Source organism: Parasteatoda tepidariorum, chromosome 6, assembly GCF_982258835.1.
Source record: "Parasteatoda tepidariorum strain Cologne lab strain chromosome 6, Ptep-v5.0, whole genome shotgun sequence".
NCBI classification, from domain to species: domain Eukaryota; kingdom Metazoa; phylum Arthropoda; class Arachnida; order Araneae; family Theridiidae; genus Parasteatoda; species Parasteatoda tepidariorum.
In genome coordinates this window covers 12017966-12039769 of record NC_141760.1, presented here as the reverse complement: position 1 = coordinate 12039769, position 21804 = coordinate 12017966, and the positions used below count along the sequence as shown (strand labels likewise).

The 21804-nt window shown below is 32.4% G+C and overlaps 1 protein-coding gene across 1 annotated transcript in view; it reads left to right on the top strand.

Annotated features, from left to right (window-relative positions):
- LOC122271019 (uncharacterized) overlaps positions 1 to 21804 on the top strand; it is a 60277-nt gene that overhangs the window by 23743 nt on the left and 14730 nt on the right. The window contains exons 8-15 of the mRNA XM_087165411.1: positions 1649 to 1810; positions 2390 to 2516; positions 3605 to 3762; positions 4865 to 4981; positions 6936 to 7019; positions 11748 to 11880; positions 14562 to 14674; positions 16092 to 16152. Of these exons, the coding sequence (XP_087021537.1) occupies positions 1649 to 1810; positions 2390 to 2516; positions 3605 to 3762; positions 4865 to 4981; positions 6936 to 7019; positions 11748 to 11880; positions 14562 to 14674; positions 16092 to 16152 (955 nt within the window). The remainder of the gene's footprint in view (positions 1 to 1648; positions 1811 to 2389; positions 2517 to 3604; positions 3763 to 4864; positions 4982 to 6935; positions 7020 to 11747; positions 11881 to 14561; positions 14675 to 16091; positions 16153 to 21804) is intronic.

The following is a 21804-nucleotide window of genomic DNA, read 5'->3' as shown; positions in this document are numbered from 1 at the left end:
CTAAACTAACTCCTTCTCACTTTTAAAGATTTTAATGTACTTTTCGAAAACTACAAATATATAATGAATGCAAAATTATTTAATTAAAGAGTACAGTTCGAAGCAGCAAAAACATATAATTCGTTTATAACATTGAAGTTATAACTATTTGTTAGTTTATAGCATTGGTGTGGTATAGCTGCTTAAAGCAATTTAGTTTCAATCAAATTGATGCACCGTGGCATTTATTTTTTGATCAATTAGATGTGAAAGGGAATGAATGACAAATATCAACTAAGGAGCCGCTTTGGCTCAGGGGATAGAGCGTTCGCCTTCCAATGAGGCGAATGCTCCTCATCAAAAAGTCCTCCACGAAGCAAATTTCTCCCAATACTCAATCCAGGAGTTCCCTTGTCTTCTGGATTGTGTTCAAAATTACACAGCTGCGGAGTTGAACATTAGTAGTCGTAACAATTAACATGTGGAGTTGAACATTAGTAACATCAATTCTTCGCTATATTGACCTGCAGGAAAATTGTGACTCAAATTATTAAACAAACCCTCGAGGACATTCTAGCCCCAGATCAACTGACCCCAGTCATGAACCAACAATAGAGCATGTCATCGTTAATTTTTACTAATCAACTTTTAGCCTTACATTTTGAATTTTTATCTACTTTTGATTTTAGACTTCATAGACTTCTAGTCAGACTTTTACTTTTAGACATTTACTATTTGGACTTTTAGCTTTCATTGATTTTAGTTTTGAGATTTTTTTTATCTCTTGTTTCCTTATTATTATAATCATTTAATTCTCGACATTTACACCGGCGTTATTGGGTTTCATTGCCTTTAACACATGTTTTTAATTGTCAAATGTTATTGTTAATCCACTTTTAACTGATCACCATCACTGTCATTTGGCAAAATTTTACTATAATTTTAGTTTTTAAAGAAATTTTATTGTAATAATTTTACTTTTATCTCCGTATACCCCCTGGGGTGGGTCGGAGTTCAACCTACTTATTAGTAGTCGTAAACCCATAAAATTGGGTCGGCTGTTCAACGACGGTTATAAAATAAAATATCAGCTAAGAGACTAGCTAAACATTCTCTCAGAAAGTCTTTTAGGAGGGATCTTATTGAAAGAAATAATCAAAAAATGGGGTTCTGTGGGGTTTTGTTCATCCCCTTATGGCGTAAAAAAAATTAATTGCTTCCCTTCATCTCGCTATTGACCATAACTGCCTTTTAAAACACCTGTAACGGATAACTATTGTTCCAAGTCCAATTTGAAAATTGTTTTGCAATTGAAGAAATGGATACCCTTCACTTGAGTCGTTACCCTATACCCAACGCTGGAAAACTTTGGGGGAGATATTGGGAGGCTAGATACAAATTAAATTCTATAGATGATACTGTAAACTGAGTTCATTTGGTTTATTCTCTGTTATTTTTTCATTCTTTTTTCTGTTTATCCCTTGTTTTGTCTACTATTGTCTATGTAATCTGCCATTATAAATAAAATTTAAAAAAATGATTGAAAAAAAATAACGCAGAATAGTTAAGAAGGGCTAAGAATTCTTCGAAGCAAATTAAACTATTTGTTATAATTATTATGAATAACTTTCGTATGTCATCTTTAAAAAGATCTTTCCTCGTTCAATAGCTTCCAAAGGGTTATGGTTGCAAGAGAGGAAACTTGGAAGATTCTCCGGAATTGCCAGACTTTGGAGACACTAACCTGCAATTCGGGGCTGAGGTTATCTACAGGAAAGTAAACTACCAAAACGAAGATATGGAATACTGGAGCTATTACAGTACTCTTACAGTAAGAATTTTAAATAATAATTTATTAAAATCAGCTAATATTTCTAAACAATCATTATGCATTTTTGCAATTCATTTTGACAGCTAGCAATGTCATTTAAAAAAGATTCCAACCAAAAAGAATTCGATGAACAATATAGAATTCATATATGTAATTTTTAAATTAATTACGATCACTAAGATTAATGAAATAAATCCTTTAAAAAATAGCAAAGTAACATTAAGAAGGTAAAATTAGTAGCACGCTTTTGACCATTCTCTCGTTTAAACTATAGGGACTATATTTTGTAAATTGAAGCTGACCCCGTAATTTGAGGATTAAAAAACGCTAATTCATTGAATAACAGACATATTCAATCAGAGAAAGTGTGCTTTTGTGTTTGATTTCGTAACTTTATATTTCATCTAGACAAATATTTTATGATATTTAAAGTTAGCTCCTTGATTCATTAAAATTGCATCTTAATATATGCCAAAATCCAATCATTAGACCAAAAGTTATCAAAGTGTGTTCTATTACATAGTTTTATTTGCATGTTTCATTATATATCAAGCTTTACGAAGAAGTTTACTCTTGCAGATGGCTTTTGACATTGAATCTCAACACATAGCATACTATTACACTCCCTGGAATACCACCAAACCTCAACCCGGCGAAGAACCATCAGTGTTATCTCCGGAATACGTCGTCTATGACATGAAGCACAGTAAGTAACAAAGTTGTGTCTTATGTAATTGCTTACAAATAATCAGTTACTTGTCATTGCGTCTAATAGCACATGCAAGTTGTAATAACCAACATAATTAACGCCTACAAAATTTGTTGCTTTTACTTGCATTTTCTTTTTTCTTTTTTTTTTTAAATCCTGTAAATATTTTAAACTCTGCAAACTTTTCCAATTGAATTAAACAATAAGTTTTTTTGCTTGAATTAAACAATAAGTCCTCGCGGCTCTACAAATATGAATTATATACGTTCGATTAATTTGTAGTAATATTTCTGTCTGGACCTTACGGCCTGGGTCAACTTTAAAAATAAAACAGCTGTTGGGTGACGATTCGCATAATTCTAATAAATGAGAAGAAAAAAAATTAAAGCCATATTAAAGAAAAACAGAAATCTCATCGTACTCCAAGATGTCCGTTTTTGCTCTGTTCTTAAATTTATTCTTGCTTTTTCCACGCACAGGCACGCTTCCTCAATCTGCTATCCCTTCTTCCTTTCCCTTTTATCAATGACCGTTAGTGTTCTCCACTCCTCAAATTGGCAACTAAATCATCAAATTCCTTACAATTCACATGCCAAAAGATAAGGTTTTGATCATAGTGTGTAGCGTTTCTGCTACAGAATGAAATATACCACTGCGACAAAAAGCAATGTTTCTGAGTTATCTCTCTCACAGATTTTCTTTACAAAAGAAAATGCTTCAGTTACAGACGATGTTTCTGGGATAGAATACATTTTATAACAATACAATCTATAACAGAGATGTTTTCTTTTACAAAAAGTAACGTTTCTGTAACCAAACGCGATATGCCTCTACCGAAAAAGGCCATATTTTTTTATATGGAATACATTGTCTCTTCGACAGTTTTTTGTCACAAAAAGGTGACATTTATGTTGGGAAAAGTGACATATCCTGTCAAAAGGCAATATTTCTGACTTGGAAGGCAAGATAGGTCTTTTAGCAGAAATTAACGTGTGTGTAAAGGAAGTAAAGTTTTATGTTTAAAAGTTAGTAATGAAGCTTCTTCATGTCTAATCCATCTCGTTTCTTTATTTTTCTACTTTTAGAGTATGCTTACAAAACTGATTTGGTGACTGGTGCCTGTTCCATCTCAAGATCAAAATCCTTCTATCCTACTTACAAACTTCCGAACAAAGGGGGTGAGTTGATACTGACAGATGGAGCCATTCTCTTTCCCTTATCAGGAATGTCCTATTTATCCGAGGTATTTGCAGTTTCTTGTAGTTACTGTTACTGGAACTGTCATGTCACTGCTTTCAATAACACTGTGGATTACAATGCTAAACTTTTTCAGAATAAGAATACTTTGTGCTCGTAAAAATCTATTGGGTTGGCAACTGAGTTCCTCCCGTTTCTTTTTTACTTTTTCAAACCTAACATTCCACATATCATTAAATATTTTAGATCGATCATTCAAGAGAGAATGTTTTATTCTACCAGAATGCTTGCTTTTTGGCTCCAGTCAATTTATGCTAATTCAGAGCAACTTTTAATGGTCTTAGAACCTTGATAAAAACCACATTGGAGCAATTTAGTTTTTATCAAGGATCTGAGACTGATAAAAGCTGCTCGGGACATTTGTGCTGTGTATGAAAAGTGTGCCGTAGTTGAAAGAATCATTCGTGATTGGTTTGCCTATTTAAAAATGGAAATTTTGACCTCAAATACGCATCTCTTTTTTGTCCATCCAGTTGAGTTCAAGGAAGAGCGACTAACCAAACTTTAGCGCGTCAAACGGCAATAGAACTATCAGAAAAATTGAAAGCTCCCACACTAGAAACTTTTTAAAAAAACTAAAAATATCTGTTACGTAACTGCCAACCCAATTTGCGCGTTTGATAAGATAATAATTATGACATTCCCCAGTTTAGACATGCAGGGTGTTCTACAATGACCACACTTAATATGTATTTTTCACATCTTGTGTCGAAAATAACAGTACGCACATTAGAGGTCACAAATTAAACTTTAAGCTAGGAAAAAACATTATCGGAGTCTAAAGAATTATTATTGAGGAAGACGAAACTCTGAACATTGAAACTCATTTGGTTGTCCGAGGAAACTTAGAGTAAATTCTAAAAATCACTTTTTAACACCTTTCAGTTTCCATAGGCAATCATATAGACTTTTATGGTTTTAGTTTCGCATTTTGTAGTAGCGATTCGGTTGATTTTCATGGCATTTTTGTATTTTTCTTTTTAACTTCATTTTTAACAAGGATTTTAAATGAATACATTAAAGAAGATAATAGAATACTCTGTATTTTTATGTCATGAATAATTTGATATTTCTTTTTCATTCTGTAGGGAATAAATAGAGGCTTAAAGGTGAACGTTTTCGAAGAAATAATTGAAAATTACATCTTGAACAATGCTACAGAAATTACTGTTCCTCAAGCAATCATCACACATTCTTATTTAAAAGTAGATATAAATTTATTTTTTTTAAAGATGATTATACTTTTAAAGAGATTTTGAATCTTACAATGATACACGTCATCTAAATATATTTTTCGATTATACTTATTCTTATAAGATGCTTTTGAATCATACATAATATGAATTGCTTCACTTTGATGTGTTTTGTAATGATATATATTCCTTTAAGATGTTTTGAAACAATACATGAAAGGATACACTTCAATATATTTTTCAATCAGACTTAATTTAGGAAATTATTTTCAATCTGACTTAATTTTTTATAGAAATTATTTTAATTTATTGTCAAAGTAAAGTTATCTTCATCATTACATGAAACACTATTACATGTGTATGCATGTAGATTATTAAAAATCCCATGAAGTTTCTTTTTCGCGTTGGCAACAAAGAATTGAAGTAAAGGATTTTGAAGTGAAGCGGGTCTAGAATGAATGCTTAAACATACATGTTTACAAATTTCTGAGAGAAAGTTACTTTATCGAGTGATCAACAAATATCTGATATAGACTGAGTGATCATTTATGTGGAAACGAGAGCAAAAAAATGAATAGTTCATATTAACTGAGAGTCTGAATCATATATATTTAAATTATACTTCATAATTAACGAAGAAGAGGTAAGGAAACAAGATTTTTTTTCTTAACTTTTTATTTGGTTTTTAAGCATTTTACGAATTTCTGTTCCAATAAAGGACTTAAAACTAATTTGTTTTCGAATACTGAAATTTACATTATCCTATTTAATCAGCCAATTCTCCATAAATTTAATGAAATCTATACATATCATAGGCTTCAGAGGATGCAACTGTTGCCTTTTTGCTTATAAAATATAACTTCATTTTGACATTTTAGTGACTGACATTTAAGTGCTACGCGAACTGTGTAATTGGCTCTCTTCTTGTTCGCGGATACGGTGTGTGCCACAACGATACCGATTTCAGGAAATTACTGTATTTTGTCATGTTTTTAGAATTTAATCTAGCTTATAAAATGTTTACATTTGTCTCAAATTACTCAAAGATCAATGTGTTTGAGTGAGACGTCCCCGAATTATATTTTTAAAGTTCTCTAAAAACATGTGTAGAGTTTCGTTTGGAGTTACGCTTTCGAAATGCGTTTTTATAAATCTAAATAATGTAAAATCGACGCCAATTGAAGTGAGAAAAATTGTTATGTACTAAAATGCAAATTCATTAAGAAAATGCTTGATGTGGCAAATTTTGATTGTAATCATCTGCTGTTAGAAGTAATCAATTATAGTTTTAGTTCCCTATTATACTGGGTATATATTTAAACTTTGCTTTGATGATTTGAACTCCTAAAAATGCACGTTAATCTAATAACGTAAAGTCCCCAGGAAAGGTACCCAACAATAATGTTAAAAAGAAATTAATTTATTTAAACTTTTTTAATTTTCTCTGTATAAGTTTTTTAGTTTTATGCACGATTTCGTAGTGTTTATTAATACCAATTCATTGATTTACTTAATGACATAATTTCTTAATTTGCATTAAAAATATGAATACGTTAACGACATGAGTCCCTTCCACAGTGCATGGAAATGTATTTTGCACTGATTTGCTCCTATCGGTCACTGCGGTCTTCTTAATTTTTTATCCTTTTAATCATTTTAATTTTTTTCTTTTTTTATTTCACTTTCGGCTACCCCGGTTTATCTAGTTTTGTTTTTCGTATTTATTTTTGTTGCCAGCTTTATGTTTTCTATTTCAAATCACTGTTGTTTTCCTCATTCTGGTCTAATCACACTTAAAAATCTATATATCCCATCTTAACATGCAATGCTTCATGCTTGGAATTATTTATTTAGCAATTTATTTATTATTTACTTTTTGTTTTAACTTTTGCAGACATTTTTATACAATTGTGTATTTTTTGTGTATGTGTATGAAATAAATATATTTTGTATTTTCAAATTTCAGGATGATGAAATGATAAGAAGTTCTGAGTCCGTTAAAAATGCTTTAGTTCAAATCCAAGTCATCCTGAATGGCAGAGAAGATAAGGTACAGTAAGGATATTTAAAAAGATATTACCCTAAATAACTATTGTTCTAATAATCAGAGTTTCAAAAACTAAAAGGGTGAACTAAAAGGATGACCTCAAATATGGTAATTAAATAGTGCTAATAAAATTACGAATCAAACACAAAAACGTACTTTATCTGAATGAGCCAATTTTTTTCTGACGGATTTGAATTTTTTGCCATCAAAATATGAGGAGCATCCAGAATTTGAAATATCCAAATAATTTAGTCAGATGTTCGGTCGAAAGTTTTGAACCCTTAATTTTGATTTCACATTTTCAGTATTTTGTCTTATCTCGAGAACTAATGAAGCGGATAGGAAAAAAATTTGCGCACTTTAGGAAAATTTGTTTGTTTAAAAATAATTTCCTCGTTAGAAAATAGTTTTTAATAATCATTTAATATATTCTAAAATTTTATTTCATAACGGTCGAAAGGATTTTGAATTGTAATGTATACAAATTTTTACAACATTTTAAATTATTTAATTTTAAATTATTTAATTTTAAATAATTTAATTCTAAATTATTTAATTTTAAACTATTTAAATTTTAAGATATTTAATTTTAAATTATTTAATTTTAAATTATTTAATTTTAAATTATTTAATTTTAAATTATCTAATTTTAAATTATTTAATTTTAAATTATTTAATTTTAAATTACAAGTACAAAATTTAAATGAACTCTGTCGAACAGTACATTTGAAATTTAATTTCTCAAAATCTATTCGACCGATTTTGTTCAAGTTTTGTGTTTCGAATTTCGTAAATGTTCGTATGCTTTCCAAAGTTTCTTGGATCATTGTCAAGAAAAAAAAATAGTAAATATAATTTTTGGGTTTACGACTACTAATGTTTAATTCCATAGTCTCGTAATTTTGAACACAACCCAGAAGACAAAAGAACTCCTGGATCAAGTATTGGGAGAAATTTGTCTTCGTGGAGGAATTTTTTCATGGAACTAACCCGCATTCGCGTTACATGGAGAGAAGAACCACGAGAACCTCACACGGTTAGCGTGACGCCAAAGGGACTATAACCCATGATCCGTTTACCACTGAGAATATTTCACGTCAGCACTGTGGTCGGTGCGAGCCTGGTCCGGAATTCGAATCGACCAGCCATCTCTGGGATTCGAACCCGGTTCTCCTCATTGGAAGGCGAACGCTCTCTCCCCTGAGCCACCACTGCTCTAAGAAGCATATTAACTTTATTTTTGATTGTGTTCCGTGTTCTCAATGGTAAGGGGTAGTATTTGCAGTGGTTGTTTTAACTCTGGTCGAATATTCACTTGTTTCGATTTCTAATTTTTTTTCTGTTTACATCATCTTTCGACTTATTTTTTAATATAATTATTCTGTTTTTACGGCAAAAAATAGGCTTGCAAGTGTCGGCAGTTGTGTGCATTAATTACACGCAATAAGTTACAGATTATAAACGGTTGATAAATTAAGTAAAAAAATTAATATTGTTTAATTTATTGAAATTTTGTATTTTGTACATACAAAAGTGCTCTTCCCACTGCTCGCTTCATTCTCCAAAGCCAATGATTTCAACAATATTTATTTAATATATATACAGCGGCCTAGGCCAATAGGCCCATACGCCAAATACAATGAATCATTTAAAAGGTCAACAGACCCTTATATAAATAAAATACAAAAATTATATGTATATATACAATACAAAACTTATTAACCCTCATATAAATAGAATACAAAAATTATATATATATATAATACAAAAAATTGTGAACCCTGAGACAACCAGTAAAAACTGAGTGAGCTGTGAGCCAGAGCTGGTGGAACCCTTAATACAAGACAAAAAATCTAACAATTCACCAAAAACCGCCGTAAATACAGCTCATAAAACCGCCAAAAGGTGAAAGGATAAAATGACATAAATGAATATAGTGCTAAAATTGAAAAGTTAAAACTAAGACAAAATCACAGATGTATACACTTGCCAATAGGGCATTGAAAGGATCCAGCCAATCAAGCCAGCTTGAATCCTGCTGGTGGAACCAAAATAGTGAGGGTGAAGTAGTAACAGGTAGTTAAAATGAAGAACAACAAGTAAAGCAGAGTAAATTCAATTAAAGTACAAAAAAACAGAGGACAAAATACCAATAGATACTAAAAGGTAAGAGTTAAAAGGGGTGTATAACAATCTAAAAACCATGTATAAAATACAATCGCAATGTAAAATACCAAATGTATTAAAATCCAAAGGTTGTAAACAAACCTAAAGCATGTATAAAATGCAAAGTCAAGTTAAAAGTCAAATTAAAACACTAAAATGGCAATGTGGTCCAAAAAAAAGTTTTGGCAAGGTGGTTAGATTAAGCAGGTTAAAATTTTAGTTAATGTCAATTTTGTTTATTAATTCCATTTGTTCCTCAAGAGTAGTTTTAATGATAATCTTGATAATTTCTCTACAAACCTTGTCTGCAAAAATTTGTTGGTCTGTTTTTTGGAAGAAATAATTTTTTCGGAGTGTTCGGTACCGATCACAATAATATAAAAGATGCTCTATGGTTTGTCTTTGGTTACAGTTAGAGCAAGTATCTGATTTATTAAAAAATTTGTTTTGGTGTACTCCGAACACTCCGTGCCCCGTTAGAAATTGGTTAAAATAGAAATTAGTTTGCAACTTTGTAGTTGACGGGGTCTTAATGAATTTAAATGTATGCCTGCCTTTCTCAGAATTTTCCCAATTGGTTTTCCACCTTGCCATTAAATATTGTTTGATTTCGGTTTTAGCTTGTTTGGGGGTCTTCAGAACCTGGAGATCCACACTGTCAGAACCAATGGCTTCCTTTGCTGCCCTGTCTGCCTCCTCATTGCCCTGGATCCCCACATGTGCTTTTACCCAGTTCAAAATAGTGTTCTTATTCCAAATTTTTTTGATCTCTTCTATGAGTTTGGAACTGGGTTCTGGGTCAGCCAGGGCCTGGAGGGATGATAGTGAGTCTGAAAAAATCGTTGCATGTGTAATATCATGTTGACGTAGCCATATCAGGGCAGACTTGATTGCCAAAAGCTCTGCAATAAATATGTTGGTGTTATCAGTGACTCTGGTGGAGGCTTTGAAAATCGTGATACCGTTGTTCTTAACTATCATTGCGTGTGAAGTCCTGAATTTATTCGGATAATCTGCCTCCATCCGAGAGCCATCAGTGTAGATCTCCACTCCCTGATCTTTAGGGCTGCTATATCCCCAGGGCAAAGCAATGTAATCTGAAGGATGCCCTAGGGCTGGTTTCTCGAAATCTATGTTATGATCAAGATCAATTGGTAGAGTATAATTTATGTCCTCGAGTCTCCAGCCCCACTTCACCCTTTTGCAAAAGATGTCCTCCACGATTTTCATTCAACAATATTTATATTTAATTTTTAACGACAAATATTTTGTTACATCAAAATTAAAAAGTATTCAATTGAAAAATCTCAAAATGTTTTATTGTATTAGCACAGATTTAGTTTTCGCTCTTGATTCGATTGGCATCTTATTTAGTTCTAATCATTTTATTATCTAATCATGGCAGTTTCATCCTTATTTTTTTTTAAATTCTTATTTAATTTTAAGTTCTCATTATAACTTATTAAATATTTTTTGCCGAAAAGTGATATTGTGAATGTTTAATTCTAAATAATGTTTTACAATTTTGCATTCATTATTTTAATGCTGATGATAATTGATGATTTAATTTATACGCATGTTGACTGGACTTAGTTTTACCCAAAGCTTATTATAAAAATTAATATAACTTATTTATCGTTTAGTAATATGATTAACAAGTTTAAATAACCGATTTAAATATGCTTATCATAAAACTATGAATAATGAGTTGATATTAAGAAATGACGCTTTCAGTTTTTGTTATGCAATTGAAATCAAAATGAAGATATCTAGGGGGATATTGAAATAGATTTTGATTAACAAATACAAATGATGAATTCAGTTTGAGTGATAAATGAGAATATGGAATAGGATTTTAAATTTTAATTTATAATGTTAATTTTTATTGTTAGAATGGAATTTTTATAAAAAGACTATAAGTTTAAAATATCATTTGGTTTATTAAAGTTATAAATGATATATAGTAGCATGTTATAAATAATGTTAGTGGATTAGAAAAACTGCCCATATAATGAATAGTGTTGTTGTTACTTTCGCCACTTGTCCATACAAACAAGCCTGCTTGAAATCAAACGAAATTTTAAAGCAGAGGGTGCATTTCTTATTTTTTCAGTGGTGCCATCTATGAGCGAGAGTACAACTTCAGCCACACGCACGTCACAGCCCGAGGACTCAATCATACTCCATTTATTCGTCCACAGATCGTAATTATATCCTGAACAAGAGAATGATTAAAATGCAGGAACTTGGAGGACTTTGTGACCCCGGTAGATTTAACATGCAGCAGTCGCACCATTAAATACTCTGGGATTCTTCGGCTGAGAGGATTTAACTCTCGTTCTCACTAACACTAGTCAATCGTACTAACCAGGCTATCCAGAGTAGTGTAATTTGAGTAAACATTACAAATATTGAAATGCGAGTGATATTGTGTTGGTTTCGGAATATTTTAATATTTTTCTGCTTTTCCAAACAGGGAATATAATAAATATAAATATGTTTTTAGCATAAAGAATTAATATATATCGTGTATAAAATCTGTCTTTCACAATTTTTTTTCCGCAGGTATCAGAGTTATTGGTATTCAACTTTTTCAACTTTGATACTGAAATAAAAAATAGAAGATCCATTTTCGATGTTCAACGATGCTTCAAAAATGATGATGACTATCTATGGGTTACTATTGGTTTTAATGCAGGTATAACAGTATTTTTTTTTTTTTAAATAATGATTTATGTTTTAGAATCCTTTTCCCTCCCGACCTAACTCAACTATCGAAAGAGGGAAGACGTGAAGAGACAATTCTTTTAATGCTGAGTATGCTTTTAATTTTTTTTTATTTAATTTTCACAAATAAAAGGATGCTAGATACGAAGGTTGTTTTTTTAAGCAAGGGCCGTTCTGTTGTGCACACTTATAGGTGACGTGTGCGCCGCAGCGAGTGCTTGCGTCGTGTCCCGGCATTCCTTCGAAACAACTGTTCTCAGTGGCAGTTGTGTAGGTATACTGCACGATCAGATCTGTGTCTTTAAAATGTTCAAATTTAATAAATCACACGACACGCACGAGATAGAGTCAGTGATGCGTTTTTAGTTGGTAAAAAATCTGTCTGCTGCATACGTTCACTGGCAGATTTGTGAAGTAGCGAAATTCCCTGCCATGCTGACAGGAAATTTTGCTACACTATGACAATGACTCTCGCCGCAGCTTAGATCTTAGCTTTATGGGACTTATTTGGATGTGAAGTGTTGTTGTTCATTTACGTCGCACTAGAGCTGCATAATGGGCTATTGGCGACGGTCTGGGAAACATCCCTGAGGATGATCCGAAGACATGCCATCACAATTTTGATCCTCTGCAGAGGGGGTGGCACCCCCCGCTTCGGTAGCCCGACAACCTGCACGCGAAGTCGAGCACTTTACGGTAGAACAGCTAACGAGGACCAGTACCGCACACCCTCGATCCCTACGCAGGCTGATCCAAGTGGTCACCCACCCGCACACTGACCGTAGCCAGTGATGCTTGACTTCGGTGATCTGCTGGGAACCGTGTCTTAACGATCAGACCACTGCGGGACTGGATGTGAAGTTTTTAACCACCCCTCAGTACAGTCTAGACCTTGAGCTGAGTGATTTTCTTCTTTTCCGATATTTCAAGCTTCATTTTGGCGGCAATCACTACAACGATGAAGAATAAGTAAAAACGGCCGTGAACCCTTGGTTAACTTAGCAGGCGGCAAGTTTGTATGAAGAGGTTATTCAAAATCTAGTTTTAAGGCATGATAAGTGTTTAAACAAACTTGGCAACTATGCTGTAAAAAAAGAAAAACGCATGTAGAATCTGAAAATCAATTTACTTCTTGAAAATTTTCTTTTGTTTAGTTTTTATTTTCAAACGGCTCTTACTTAAAAAAAAATCTAAACATTTCAAATGCAGGATCATCAGCTAATCACAATATAAGGTGTGCGGTATTTTCCCCTTATGCAACTGAAACGCGCTTCTTCCGTTCGATTGCTAATCGGCGGTGACCAGTTTCCTAACTCAACTGCAAAATTACGTCACTATCGAAGTTAAAGGGTTACCTTTTTTGAGAGTTTCTTTGCCAATAAAACAATTCATGTGCGTTTTGACTGTGAGTCGGGGAAGAATTTTAACTGACTTTCAAGCGCTTTCTCGCAAAGTTTCGAACTTATCTTCTATATTTGCGTCTATAATCATCTAAAATACTACTTTAAACTTTTTAACTACTACGAAGTATTAACAAAATTTTTTGAAAATTGTCTTTTTAAAAAAAAAAAAATAGAATTGAATAGTTCGATTTAGAATAAATATTTTAAACAATTTTAGATACAAATACAATGACGATGAATGTTTCTTTTAAGATTCTCTTTATTAAATGTTTTTTACACATTTTAAATTTTTAAGCTATGATAAAAGTTCTTAACATCCGCCTTAGATAAAAATATGCAGTATCAAATCAACTACAATTACTTATACGTCAAAAAACACATACATCTAACCTAACCAGATCGGCAAACGTAAGTCCGTATCAAGAACTATACGATAATATAATTCTAATTACTCTGAAGCAAATGATAACTAATCAAATATTGGCATTTTATTTCTATAAGTAATAAATTATAAACAACAAGAGGTCTCTTGTGATTTCTAATTGATGATTTTATTAATGTTTTATTTTTCCATATCGTCCATGAAATACAATTCATCAAAATGAAGCCGAATAAAGATAATCCCAATACTATTATTTCATTATAAATTTTTAAAAATTATATTCTTTTTAAAATTTAAAGATTATATTATAGAATATGTATTAGAAAAAAAAGCATCAAAAATTTAACCTAAAATACAGGATGGCAGGACAGTGATAGAAGAGGCCTCTTCAGATATCTTATTGATGGTTTTATTATGATTTTTTTCCATCTCTCAAATGAAATACAACTCATCAAAAAAAAGCGAACAAAAATAATCTCAATACTATTATTTCATTATAAATTAAAAAATTGCATTCTTTGAAAATTTAAAGATTATATTGTAGAATACGTATTAGAAAAAAAAACATCAAAAATTTAACTTAAAATACAGGATGGCAGGATATTGAGGGAAGAGGTCTCTTCAGATATCTTATTGATGATTTTATTAATGTTTTCTTTTCCATATCACCGATGTAATACAACTCACCAAAAAAAATGAATAAAAATAATCTCAATACTATAATTTTATTATTATTAAAAAAAATTTTATTTTTTGAGCAAAACAAAAAAAACTTCGTTTAATGTAGTTTAAAATTGTAAACAAAAAATATTGAGATTCATGCGTAAAACAAGAAGATCGACTTTAAATCATATTTTCCATTTTCAGACGAAGCAATATTGATGAAAATCAGGGATAATGTCCCGAGTATTCAATCGAACATTCTGAATAGCATTTACTCAACTTCTGAATTAAACCCTGTTAGAGTACCTACCATTCTAGTAAGTGACATTTCAATTTTACTTTTTAGTCCAAGCATAAATTTCACTTACTTAAGTCGTAACGTTTTCCTGATAGATTTAAAGTGTAACATTTGTTTGGAGATGTACGAAGAAAAAAATAGAACCGATACTTCAAAAAAATTAAAGTTCGTAAGCATTATCACTTTCTGCTGAAAATTATTTTTATATGCTAAATATTTTAAACTAAAAGATCTCTTTACTTTCGATTTGGATCACATTGTATTACACATGCATTCAAAGAAGAAGGGGAAAAATTAATTAGGAGACTTTTGCGATTAAGATTTCAAAATAAAAATAAAAAACACTGCTTGCCATTTTTTTCTATTTCTTATCCCAAACTATGTTCTATGCTCACTTATTTCAACTAAACATACCACACAAAATATTAACTTTAAAAATAAAAAAATTAAGTTTCAACTCAAAAATTGGAAAGTATTTGCAAAATTCCATATTTTTTTTCAGACATGAAAGCTTTAAAAACTTTATACAATTAAAAAGAAAAAAGAACATGTATGATCAACTTTTATTGTGCATAATTTTTTTCATCTTTTTTATCAAAATAGCTTCGTAGCTGTTGTAATACCTTTGCGTAATAAGTGTATTTTTTTTCCTGACAACTTTCAGTGTTGTAACGCAAATATAAAAACCTGTTGTTATTATTATCTTCTTCTGAAAATGATTGGCCAAAATAATGATTCTCGAAACTTATTTTAATGTAACTTTTTTTACTTTTATGTAATTTTTATGATTTTTTCAACTATCAGTGATTTGTTTCTTCTTAGCATAGTTTATATAGATAAAAGAGAGAATACACTAAGATACTCTCTTACTAACGCGTTCCCAACTTTTTAGTTAGGCAGATCACCACTTTGGAAAAAAAAAAAATGAGTCCCACAGTTGTCGCCGTCAGCCATTATGACAGATGAGGTGTGATTGTTCTTATTTTCCAGTGGCGCCACCTATTTTCAAAAATTCAACTTCTGCCACAGCAATACGTCACACCTGTTTATAGCTTGGATCCACGTCCATTCATTCATCCACAGATCACAATTTTAACAGAAACCGGAGAACGATCCATCTCTAATTCAGTACCCTCAGAGGCATAATTTTTAAAGGAACTTTGAGGACTTTGGGACCCTGCAGATTTAACGTGCTTCTGCCGGTCGGATTCGAACTCCCCTTCTCACGAACGCCCTATCAACCAGACTATCCTGCCCTCATGAGACCCACTAAACAATAAATAAATATAATGTAATGTCAAATATTCCATGCCGCCTCTCTTGCGGTTCACTCTCCATGAGTTAAGATAAGAACAGCTGTCTTATTAATTAAAATATAGATTACATTGTTTAGAATTACACGAAGAATGTTTTCAAGACATTTATTTTAACTTCAGGTGGATATTAAAGAAGGATTATTTGTGACTTTATTGATACTAGGGAAGCCTCCAGTTCTTTGTAAGTTTTTTTTTTCATACTTCATCTCTTCATATTTCATAACATCATTATATATATATATATATATAAATGATTGTCTGTCTGTTTTTTATATACTCCTAAAACATCCGACTGAGAGCGATGAAATTTGGCATGATGATAGTTCGAAGCACAGGGACGGTCACTGTCGAGATAACATTTTTATACAAACCGTGTAAGAAAGATGAGCTAAATATTTGATTGGTTAAGTCTTAACCATTGTTTTAAATCTAACTATAGACAATTACGTTGTTCAAATATTTTAAGGATAACATCAATAATATTCACAAGCTTATAGCTCAATTTGATAAAAAAAAATTTTTTAAAAAGAATTTGATGTATGCACTGTAATATTTAGTTATATTTTAATCGCTGTGTCAGATGAATTCAATGAACGACGCTAAAGTGATACATGGAACATTATGACAAATATTAGTACTCCTAAAATTATCTGAAACTCAGAGTTTGTTTTGTTTAGAGTGAGTAATTCTATTAAAACTTGTTTCTATAGAAGTTAATAATTTAAAATCAATCGTAATTAAAAGTTTAAGAAAAGTATTAACTATGTATTGAATGGCAAAATGAATGAAAAAGTGGTGTTAATTCGTTTAACTCGTCATACCATTATTGACGCCAATGATGCTTAATTAATGTTGGTAATATGTTTTAATTAAAATAAAAAAATCACCCACGTGCAAAAAAAATTAAGTCAATGCAGAAAAGATTGAGAAAATTGTAAAAAATTTCCCTATTATTATTGACACTATCTTATAGTTACTATCTTATAGTTACTATCTTATAGTTACTATCTTATAGTGCTATCTTATAGTATATTATCTTATAGTATTATTGGTAATCTGTATTAATTAAAATAAAAAAAATAAGATATTGAATAAAAATCAAAATCAATGGAGAAAAGATAATAATTTGTTTAGGGGAACCGTGGAAAACTATCACAAGCAGATGACGCTTAATTAATTTCAGTAATACTACTGGTATTATGATAGTTGCAGTGGCGTAGTTTTGATGAATGTTCGGGGGGGGGGGTTATCTACTTTTGACACACACATACAAATTATATATATATATATATATATATATATATATATATATATATATATATATATATATATATATATATATATATATATATATATATATATATATATATATATATATATATATATATACACTATCTGGCCATTAATGACCGGACACTCCTCATTTCGGATACATGAGGTGCTAGTATCAAGTCAGTAGGGCGTAGGGCCGCCACGCGCCCGAATCACAGCTTTAACCCTTCTAGGAAGGCTGTCTTCTTGGTGTTGGTACACGGCGGTAGGTATTGCCCGCCATTACTCCTGTAACATGGCGAAGAGTTGAATGGTGGTTTTGGGGCGTTGTGGTCTGGCCCTCAACCGGCGCTCCAACTCCTCCCAGAGATGTTCAGTTGGATTGATGTCGGGACTTAGGGATGGCCAGTCAAGCTCTTGCACCCCTATTTCATCAAACCAGTCTGTGATGGCATGTGCTTTATGAATGGCAGCGTTATCGTGTTGAAACACAAACGGGCCATTACCGAACTGTTGCCACGGGGTGGGAAGCGCCGAATTGTCCAGGATGTCTCTATATCCTTCTGCGTTCAGGGTTCCACGCACTAACACCAAGGGTCCAAGGCCAAACCATGAGAAACAGGACCACACCATAATTCCTCCACCGCCGAACTTCACAGTGGGGACAATGCACTCCTGTAGGTACCGTTCTCCGGGCACTCGCCAGGTACACACCAGTCCATCAGAGTGCCACAACATGTAGCGTGACTCATCACTCCACATAACGCTTTTCCATTGCTCTACTGTCCACTGGCGACGTGCTCTGCACCACTGAAATCGGTGGCGGGTGTTTCATGGAGAGATGCTTGACTTATGTGCTGCTGCTCGTCCATGGAATCCTTGTGCAATCAGCTTCCGACGAATGGTACGTGCACTGGCAACACTGCCAGATGCAGCCCGGAAGCTGGTAGCGACAGTGTCCAACGAAATTGTCGGTTGGCCTTCACTACACGTCGAAGAGATCGTCGATCCCTGTCGGACATTATTTTGGGCTAGCCATGTCGGGACTGTGGTTTTATCACTCCCTCTCGTTTCCATTTCAACACGACGTCACCAACTGTTGACCGTGGTATCTGAAACTTGTCGGAGATGGCACGTATGGAATGACCAAATCGGTGGGCGCTTATGATCATGCTCCTTTCCGCCTCATTCAGCTCTCGCCGTCCATTCATTTTCACTGCTAACGCTCGTATGGCTGTCGCCTGCTTGCGAATGGTCCTTCCCCTACCACAGGTTCCGTATTTATCCCGCCAGGAAGAGTCCACCTGCCGTTCAAGGGGTGTCCGGTCATTAATGGCTAGATAGTGTATATATATATATATATATATATATATATATATATATATATATATATATATATATATATATATATATATATATATATATATATATATATATCTGCCTATCAAGCAATATCTCGTTTCAATAAATTATAAGATGCATATAAAGAAAAATCATTAAAATATATAAATATTATCAAGTACTAGTATATGGTACATATATTTTAGCAAATAAATTGATAGGTGTTACAAAAAGATGTTTCGATGTTTAGATTCTGAAAAGATGTTAATAACATTATTTATATCTACTTCAATTTCCCGATGTATGCTTAAATGAGCCAGTCCGTTCAAACGAGTTTCTTTTGTGGAGTTTCTCAAATATTATTTAATTCTTTTCAAAGTCGAAAAGCTGCGTTCTACACTGGCAACAGTGACAGGTAAGGTAGCTCCTATTTTTAAGATGTTGTAGACGTGTGGAAATAAAAGTTCATCACAGAAGTTTATTGCGTCTATAAATGAATGGGGCCTTTCTGCGTCTGAAGGTTGAGTACAACGTTGCTTCCACAGTAAAACTTCCTTAACAATAATATTAACAGCTGCAACGTCTGATATGTCCGGCCATGTCGTTAAAATTTCTTCCAAACACCCTTCAATTTGTTTTTCACTCAATTTTATTACTGAAACGGGTAAAATGTTTTGAATACTTGTGAGTACTTTTCGATGGGCAGCAAATCTTATATTTAATTGGCAAATAATGTGGTCTAAAGCAGGAATAAGTATCAATTTCCTGTAATAATCTTCGGGAGAACATGCAGGATAATTTCCTCTGTTTTGCTGAAAGGCGGGGAATTTTGAGCTCTTCTCCAACTTCGTCAGCAAATTCAGTCGCATTTTCAAATAAAGATTTAAATTTTGATTCGGCGTTTTCACGTGCACTCTTAAACAGGTTTATTAAATCATCTGCCATATCCACAGCGGATACTAAATCAACCTTTACTCCTTGTAAGTATGTTGATAGCCTGTGAGTAAAGGAAAAAAGCTCATGGATCACTATCAAAGAAATAATAAAATTCCCACCTTTTAAAGACTGTAACAAAATGTACGCTTTCTTTGAAGACTCGTTGTCTCCTGATTCCTGAATTTTTTCCAGAGAGTTAAATATTGGAATAAAAAGTTCTTTGAACGTAATAACTGCATCAAGTCTTTCTGTCCACCTCGTCTCACACAATTTCGTTAAATGTTGCTTTTTAACCTCATTATTTATTTCATTTCGTAAAATGGCTTCCCTTTTGCATGAATGCCTGAAAAAGTAAATCACTTCTTTTATAACGCCTACGGCATTCCTCAAATAGGAATTAGCACATGTATCGCTTAAGGCTAAGTTAAGAGAATGGCTTGCACAATGAACGTATAAAGCTTGTGGATACATCTCCTTAATACGAGCTGCACACCCTTGCGTTTTTCCATTTATTAAAAGGCTTTTTCACAAGAGAATTTGGCACTGTATGGCTCCCCTTACCTACTTCTTCACTACAGAAGAAAAAACAATATCGACAAAATGCACCCTCCAAATTTCCTGAATATTCTAACCAAGGGAATTCTAACAGCCATTTTCTTTAAAATTTTAATTTTCTTTTTCCACTAGTAGGAAACTTAAATGATTCATTTGGCATACAACGATTTTTGAAAATTTCCCATTTTTCTTCATCAGTGTATTTTTTACTATGCTCTAAACGCGAAATATCTTTTAACATCGGATCACTTCCACTTTCGATAACTGATTCATTTAAAACTGCAATGAAAATTATGTTTTTAATGAAAATGTGAAACAAAGGAAAGTTTTAAAAATTAAAGCAAATTTGAAACTTGAAAATATAAAAAAAACTTTCAGTATTGAATAAGAAAAGCCGTTCATACGATTCGCATTTAAAATTGCTAACAAAGTAAATAATCACCTCAAAAACGAAATGGGCAAAGCTGTTAGAAACGGAAGAAAAGAAGCACTATTTATGTATACGTTTAAAAAAAACGATTTGTAACGCTTATAATTTGGAAAAAATATTTGATGGGTAAAAAAAATGTTTATAATTTTGTTTCAACTCGATATTTAAGTGTATAATTGAAGGAATCTAGAATAGAACTATACATATTTATAAGAATAATTGAAATGTAAAAAAAAAAAATATTCTGAAAGATAATTCTTTCAAATATGTAAATGTTTATTATATACGATTATTCAATTATTTTATATCTTTCGGCATGTCCAATATGAAATAATTTTAAATCAAGCAAATAGAACAGAATCAAGTGTAATAAAATAATTTAAAGTCAACAAAAAAATATTATTTTTATTTTGCTTTTCTTTATGCTGAGGAAATTAAAATTTATAATAATGAAAATTCTCTTTTCAAGAAAATACGTTATTAGCAAAAATCAGAAGAAAGTTAAACTGGAATAATAAAATTTGACAAAAAAATATTGCTTACCTGCTGTTTTTGAGTTATTTCCTGAACTCGAACAACATTCCATATTAGTGAAACAATCGTTTATCGAAACGGAGTCAATATCTTTGTCACCAGCGGGTGACCGAGCTCCGCTCGGAGAAAACAGATATCGAAGCTAACTCGAAGATTTCAATTTTCAATTGTGATTTATCAAAACAATACATGCCATAAGAAAATTTGTGAAACCATTGGTGAAAAGATAACCGGTTAAAGTGCACCATTGTAAACTATCTAAACAAAGTTTGGAAAGGGAACTATTCTATACAAAGGTAAAGTTTGAAAAGTCATAGGAAATAAAATGTAATTGATAACAAAAAATTATACAATTAAAGACACTGTTCACAACGAATTCGTAAATTTGCTTCCGTTCATCCACTTCTTGAAAATTCTTGTCCAGGAAAAGGCGTCGATGAGAGAGGTATTGTCCAGCATAAAAGACGATGTAAACTCCGCAGGAAGACGCGTCATCTTGGTGGTTGTAAGCGTTGCGAGGTTTCACGATGCATCCTTTCAGCTTTTCATTCGTAACAACGGTATTCAAAACGTGTCGCAGTATTTTTCTCAAAACAGCATCGATGGGCAGCGGGTTGTCGACTGGATCGCAGACTAATAGTTGACGTTCTCCATAGCTTGCTTCGTAAATTCCTAGCATCCAGTGCTCGCCTCTATCCATTTGAGCTCTCTTGTCAATTGGAATGAGTAGCACGTCGAATCCTTGTTGAACGCCGTATAGATAGT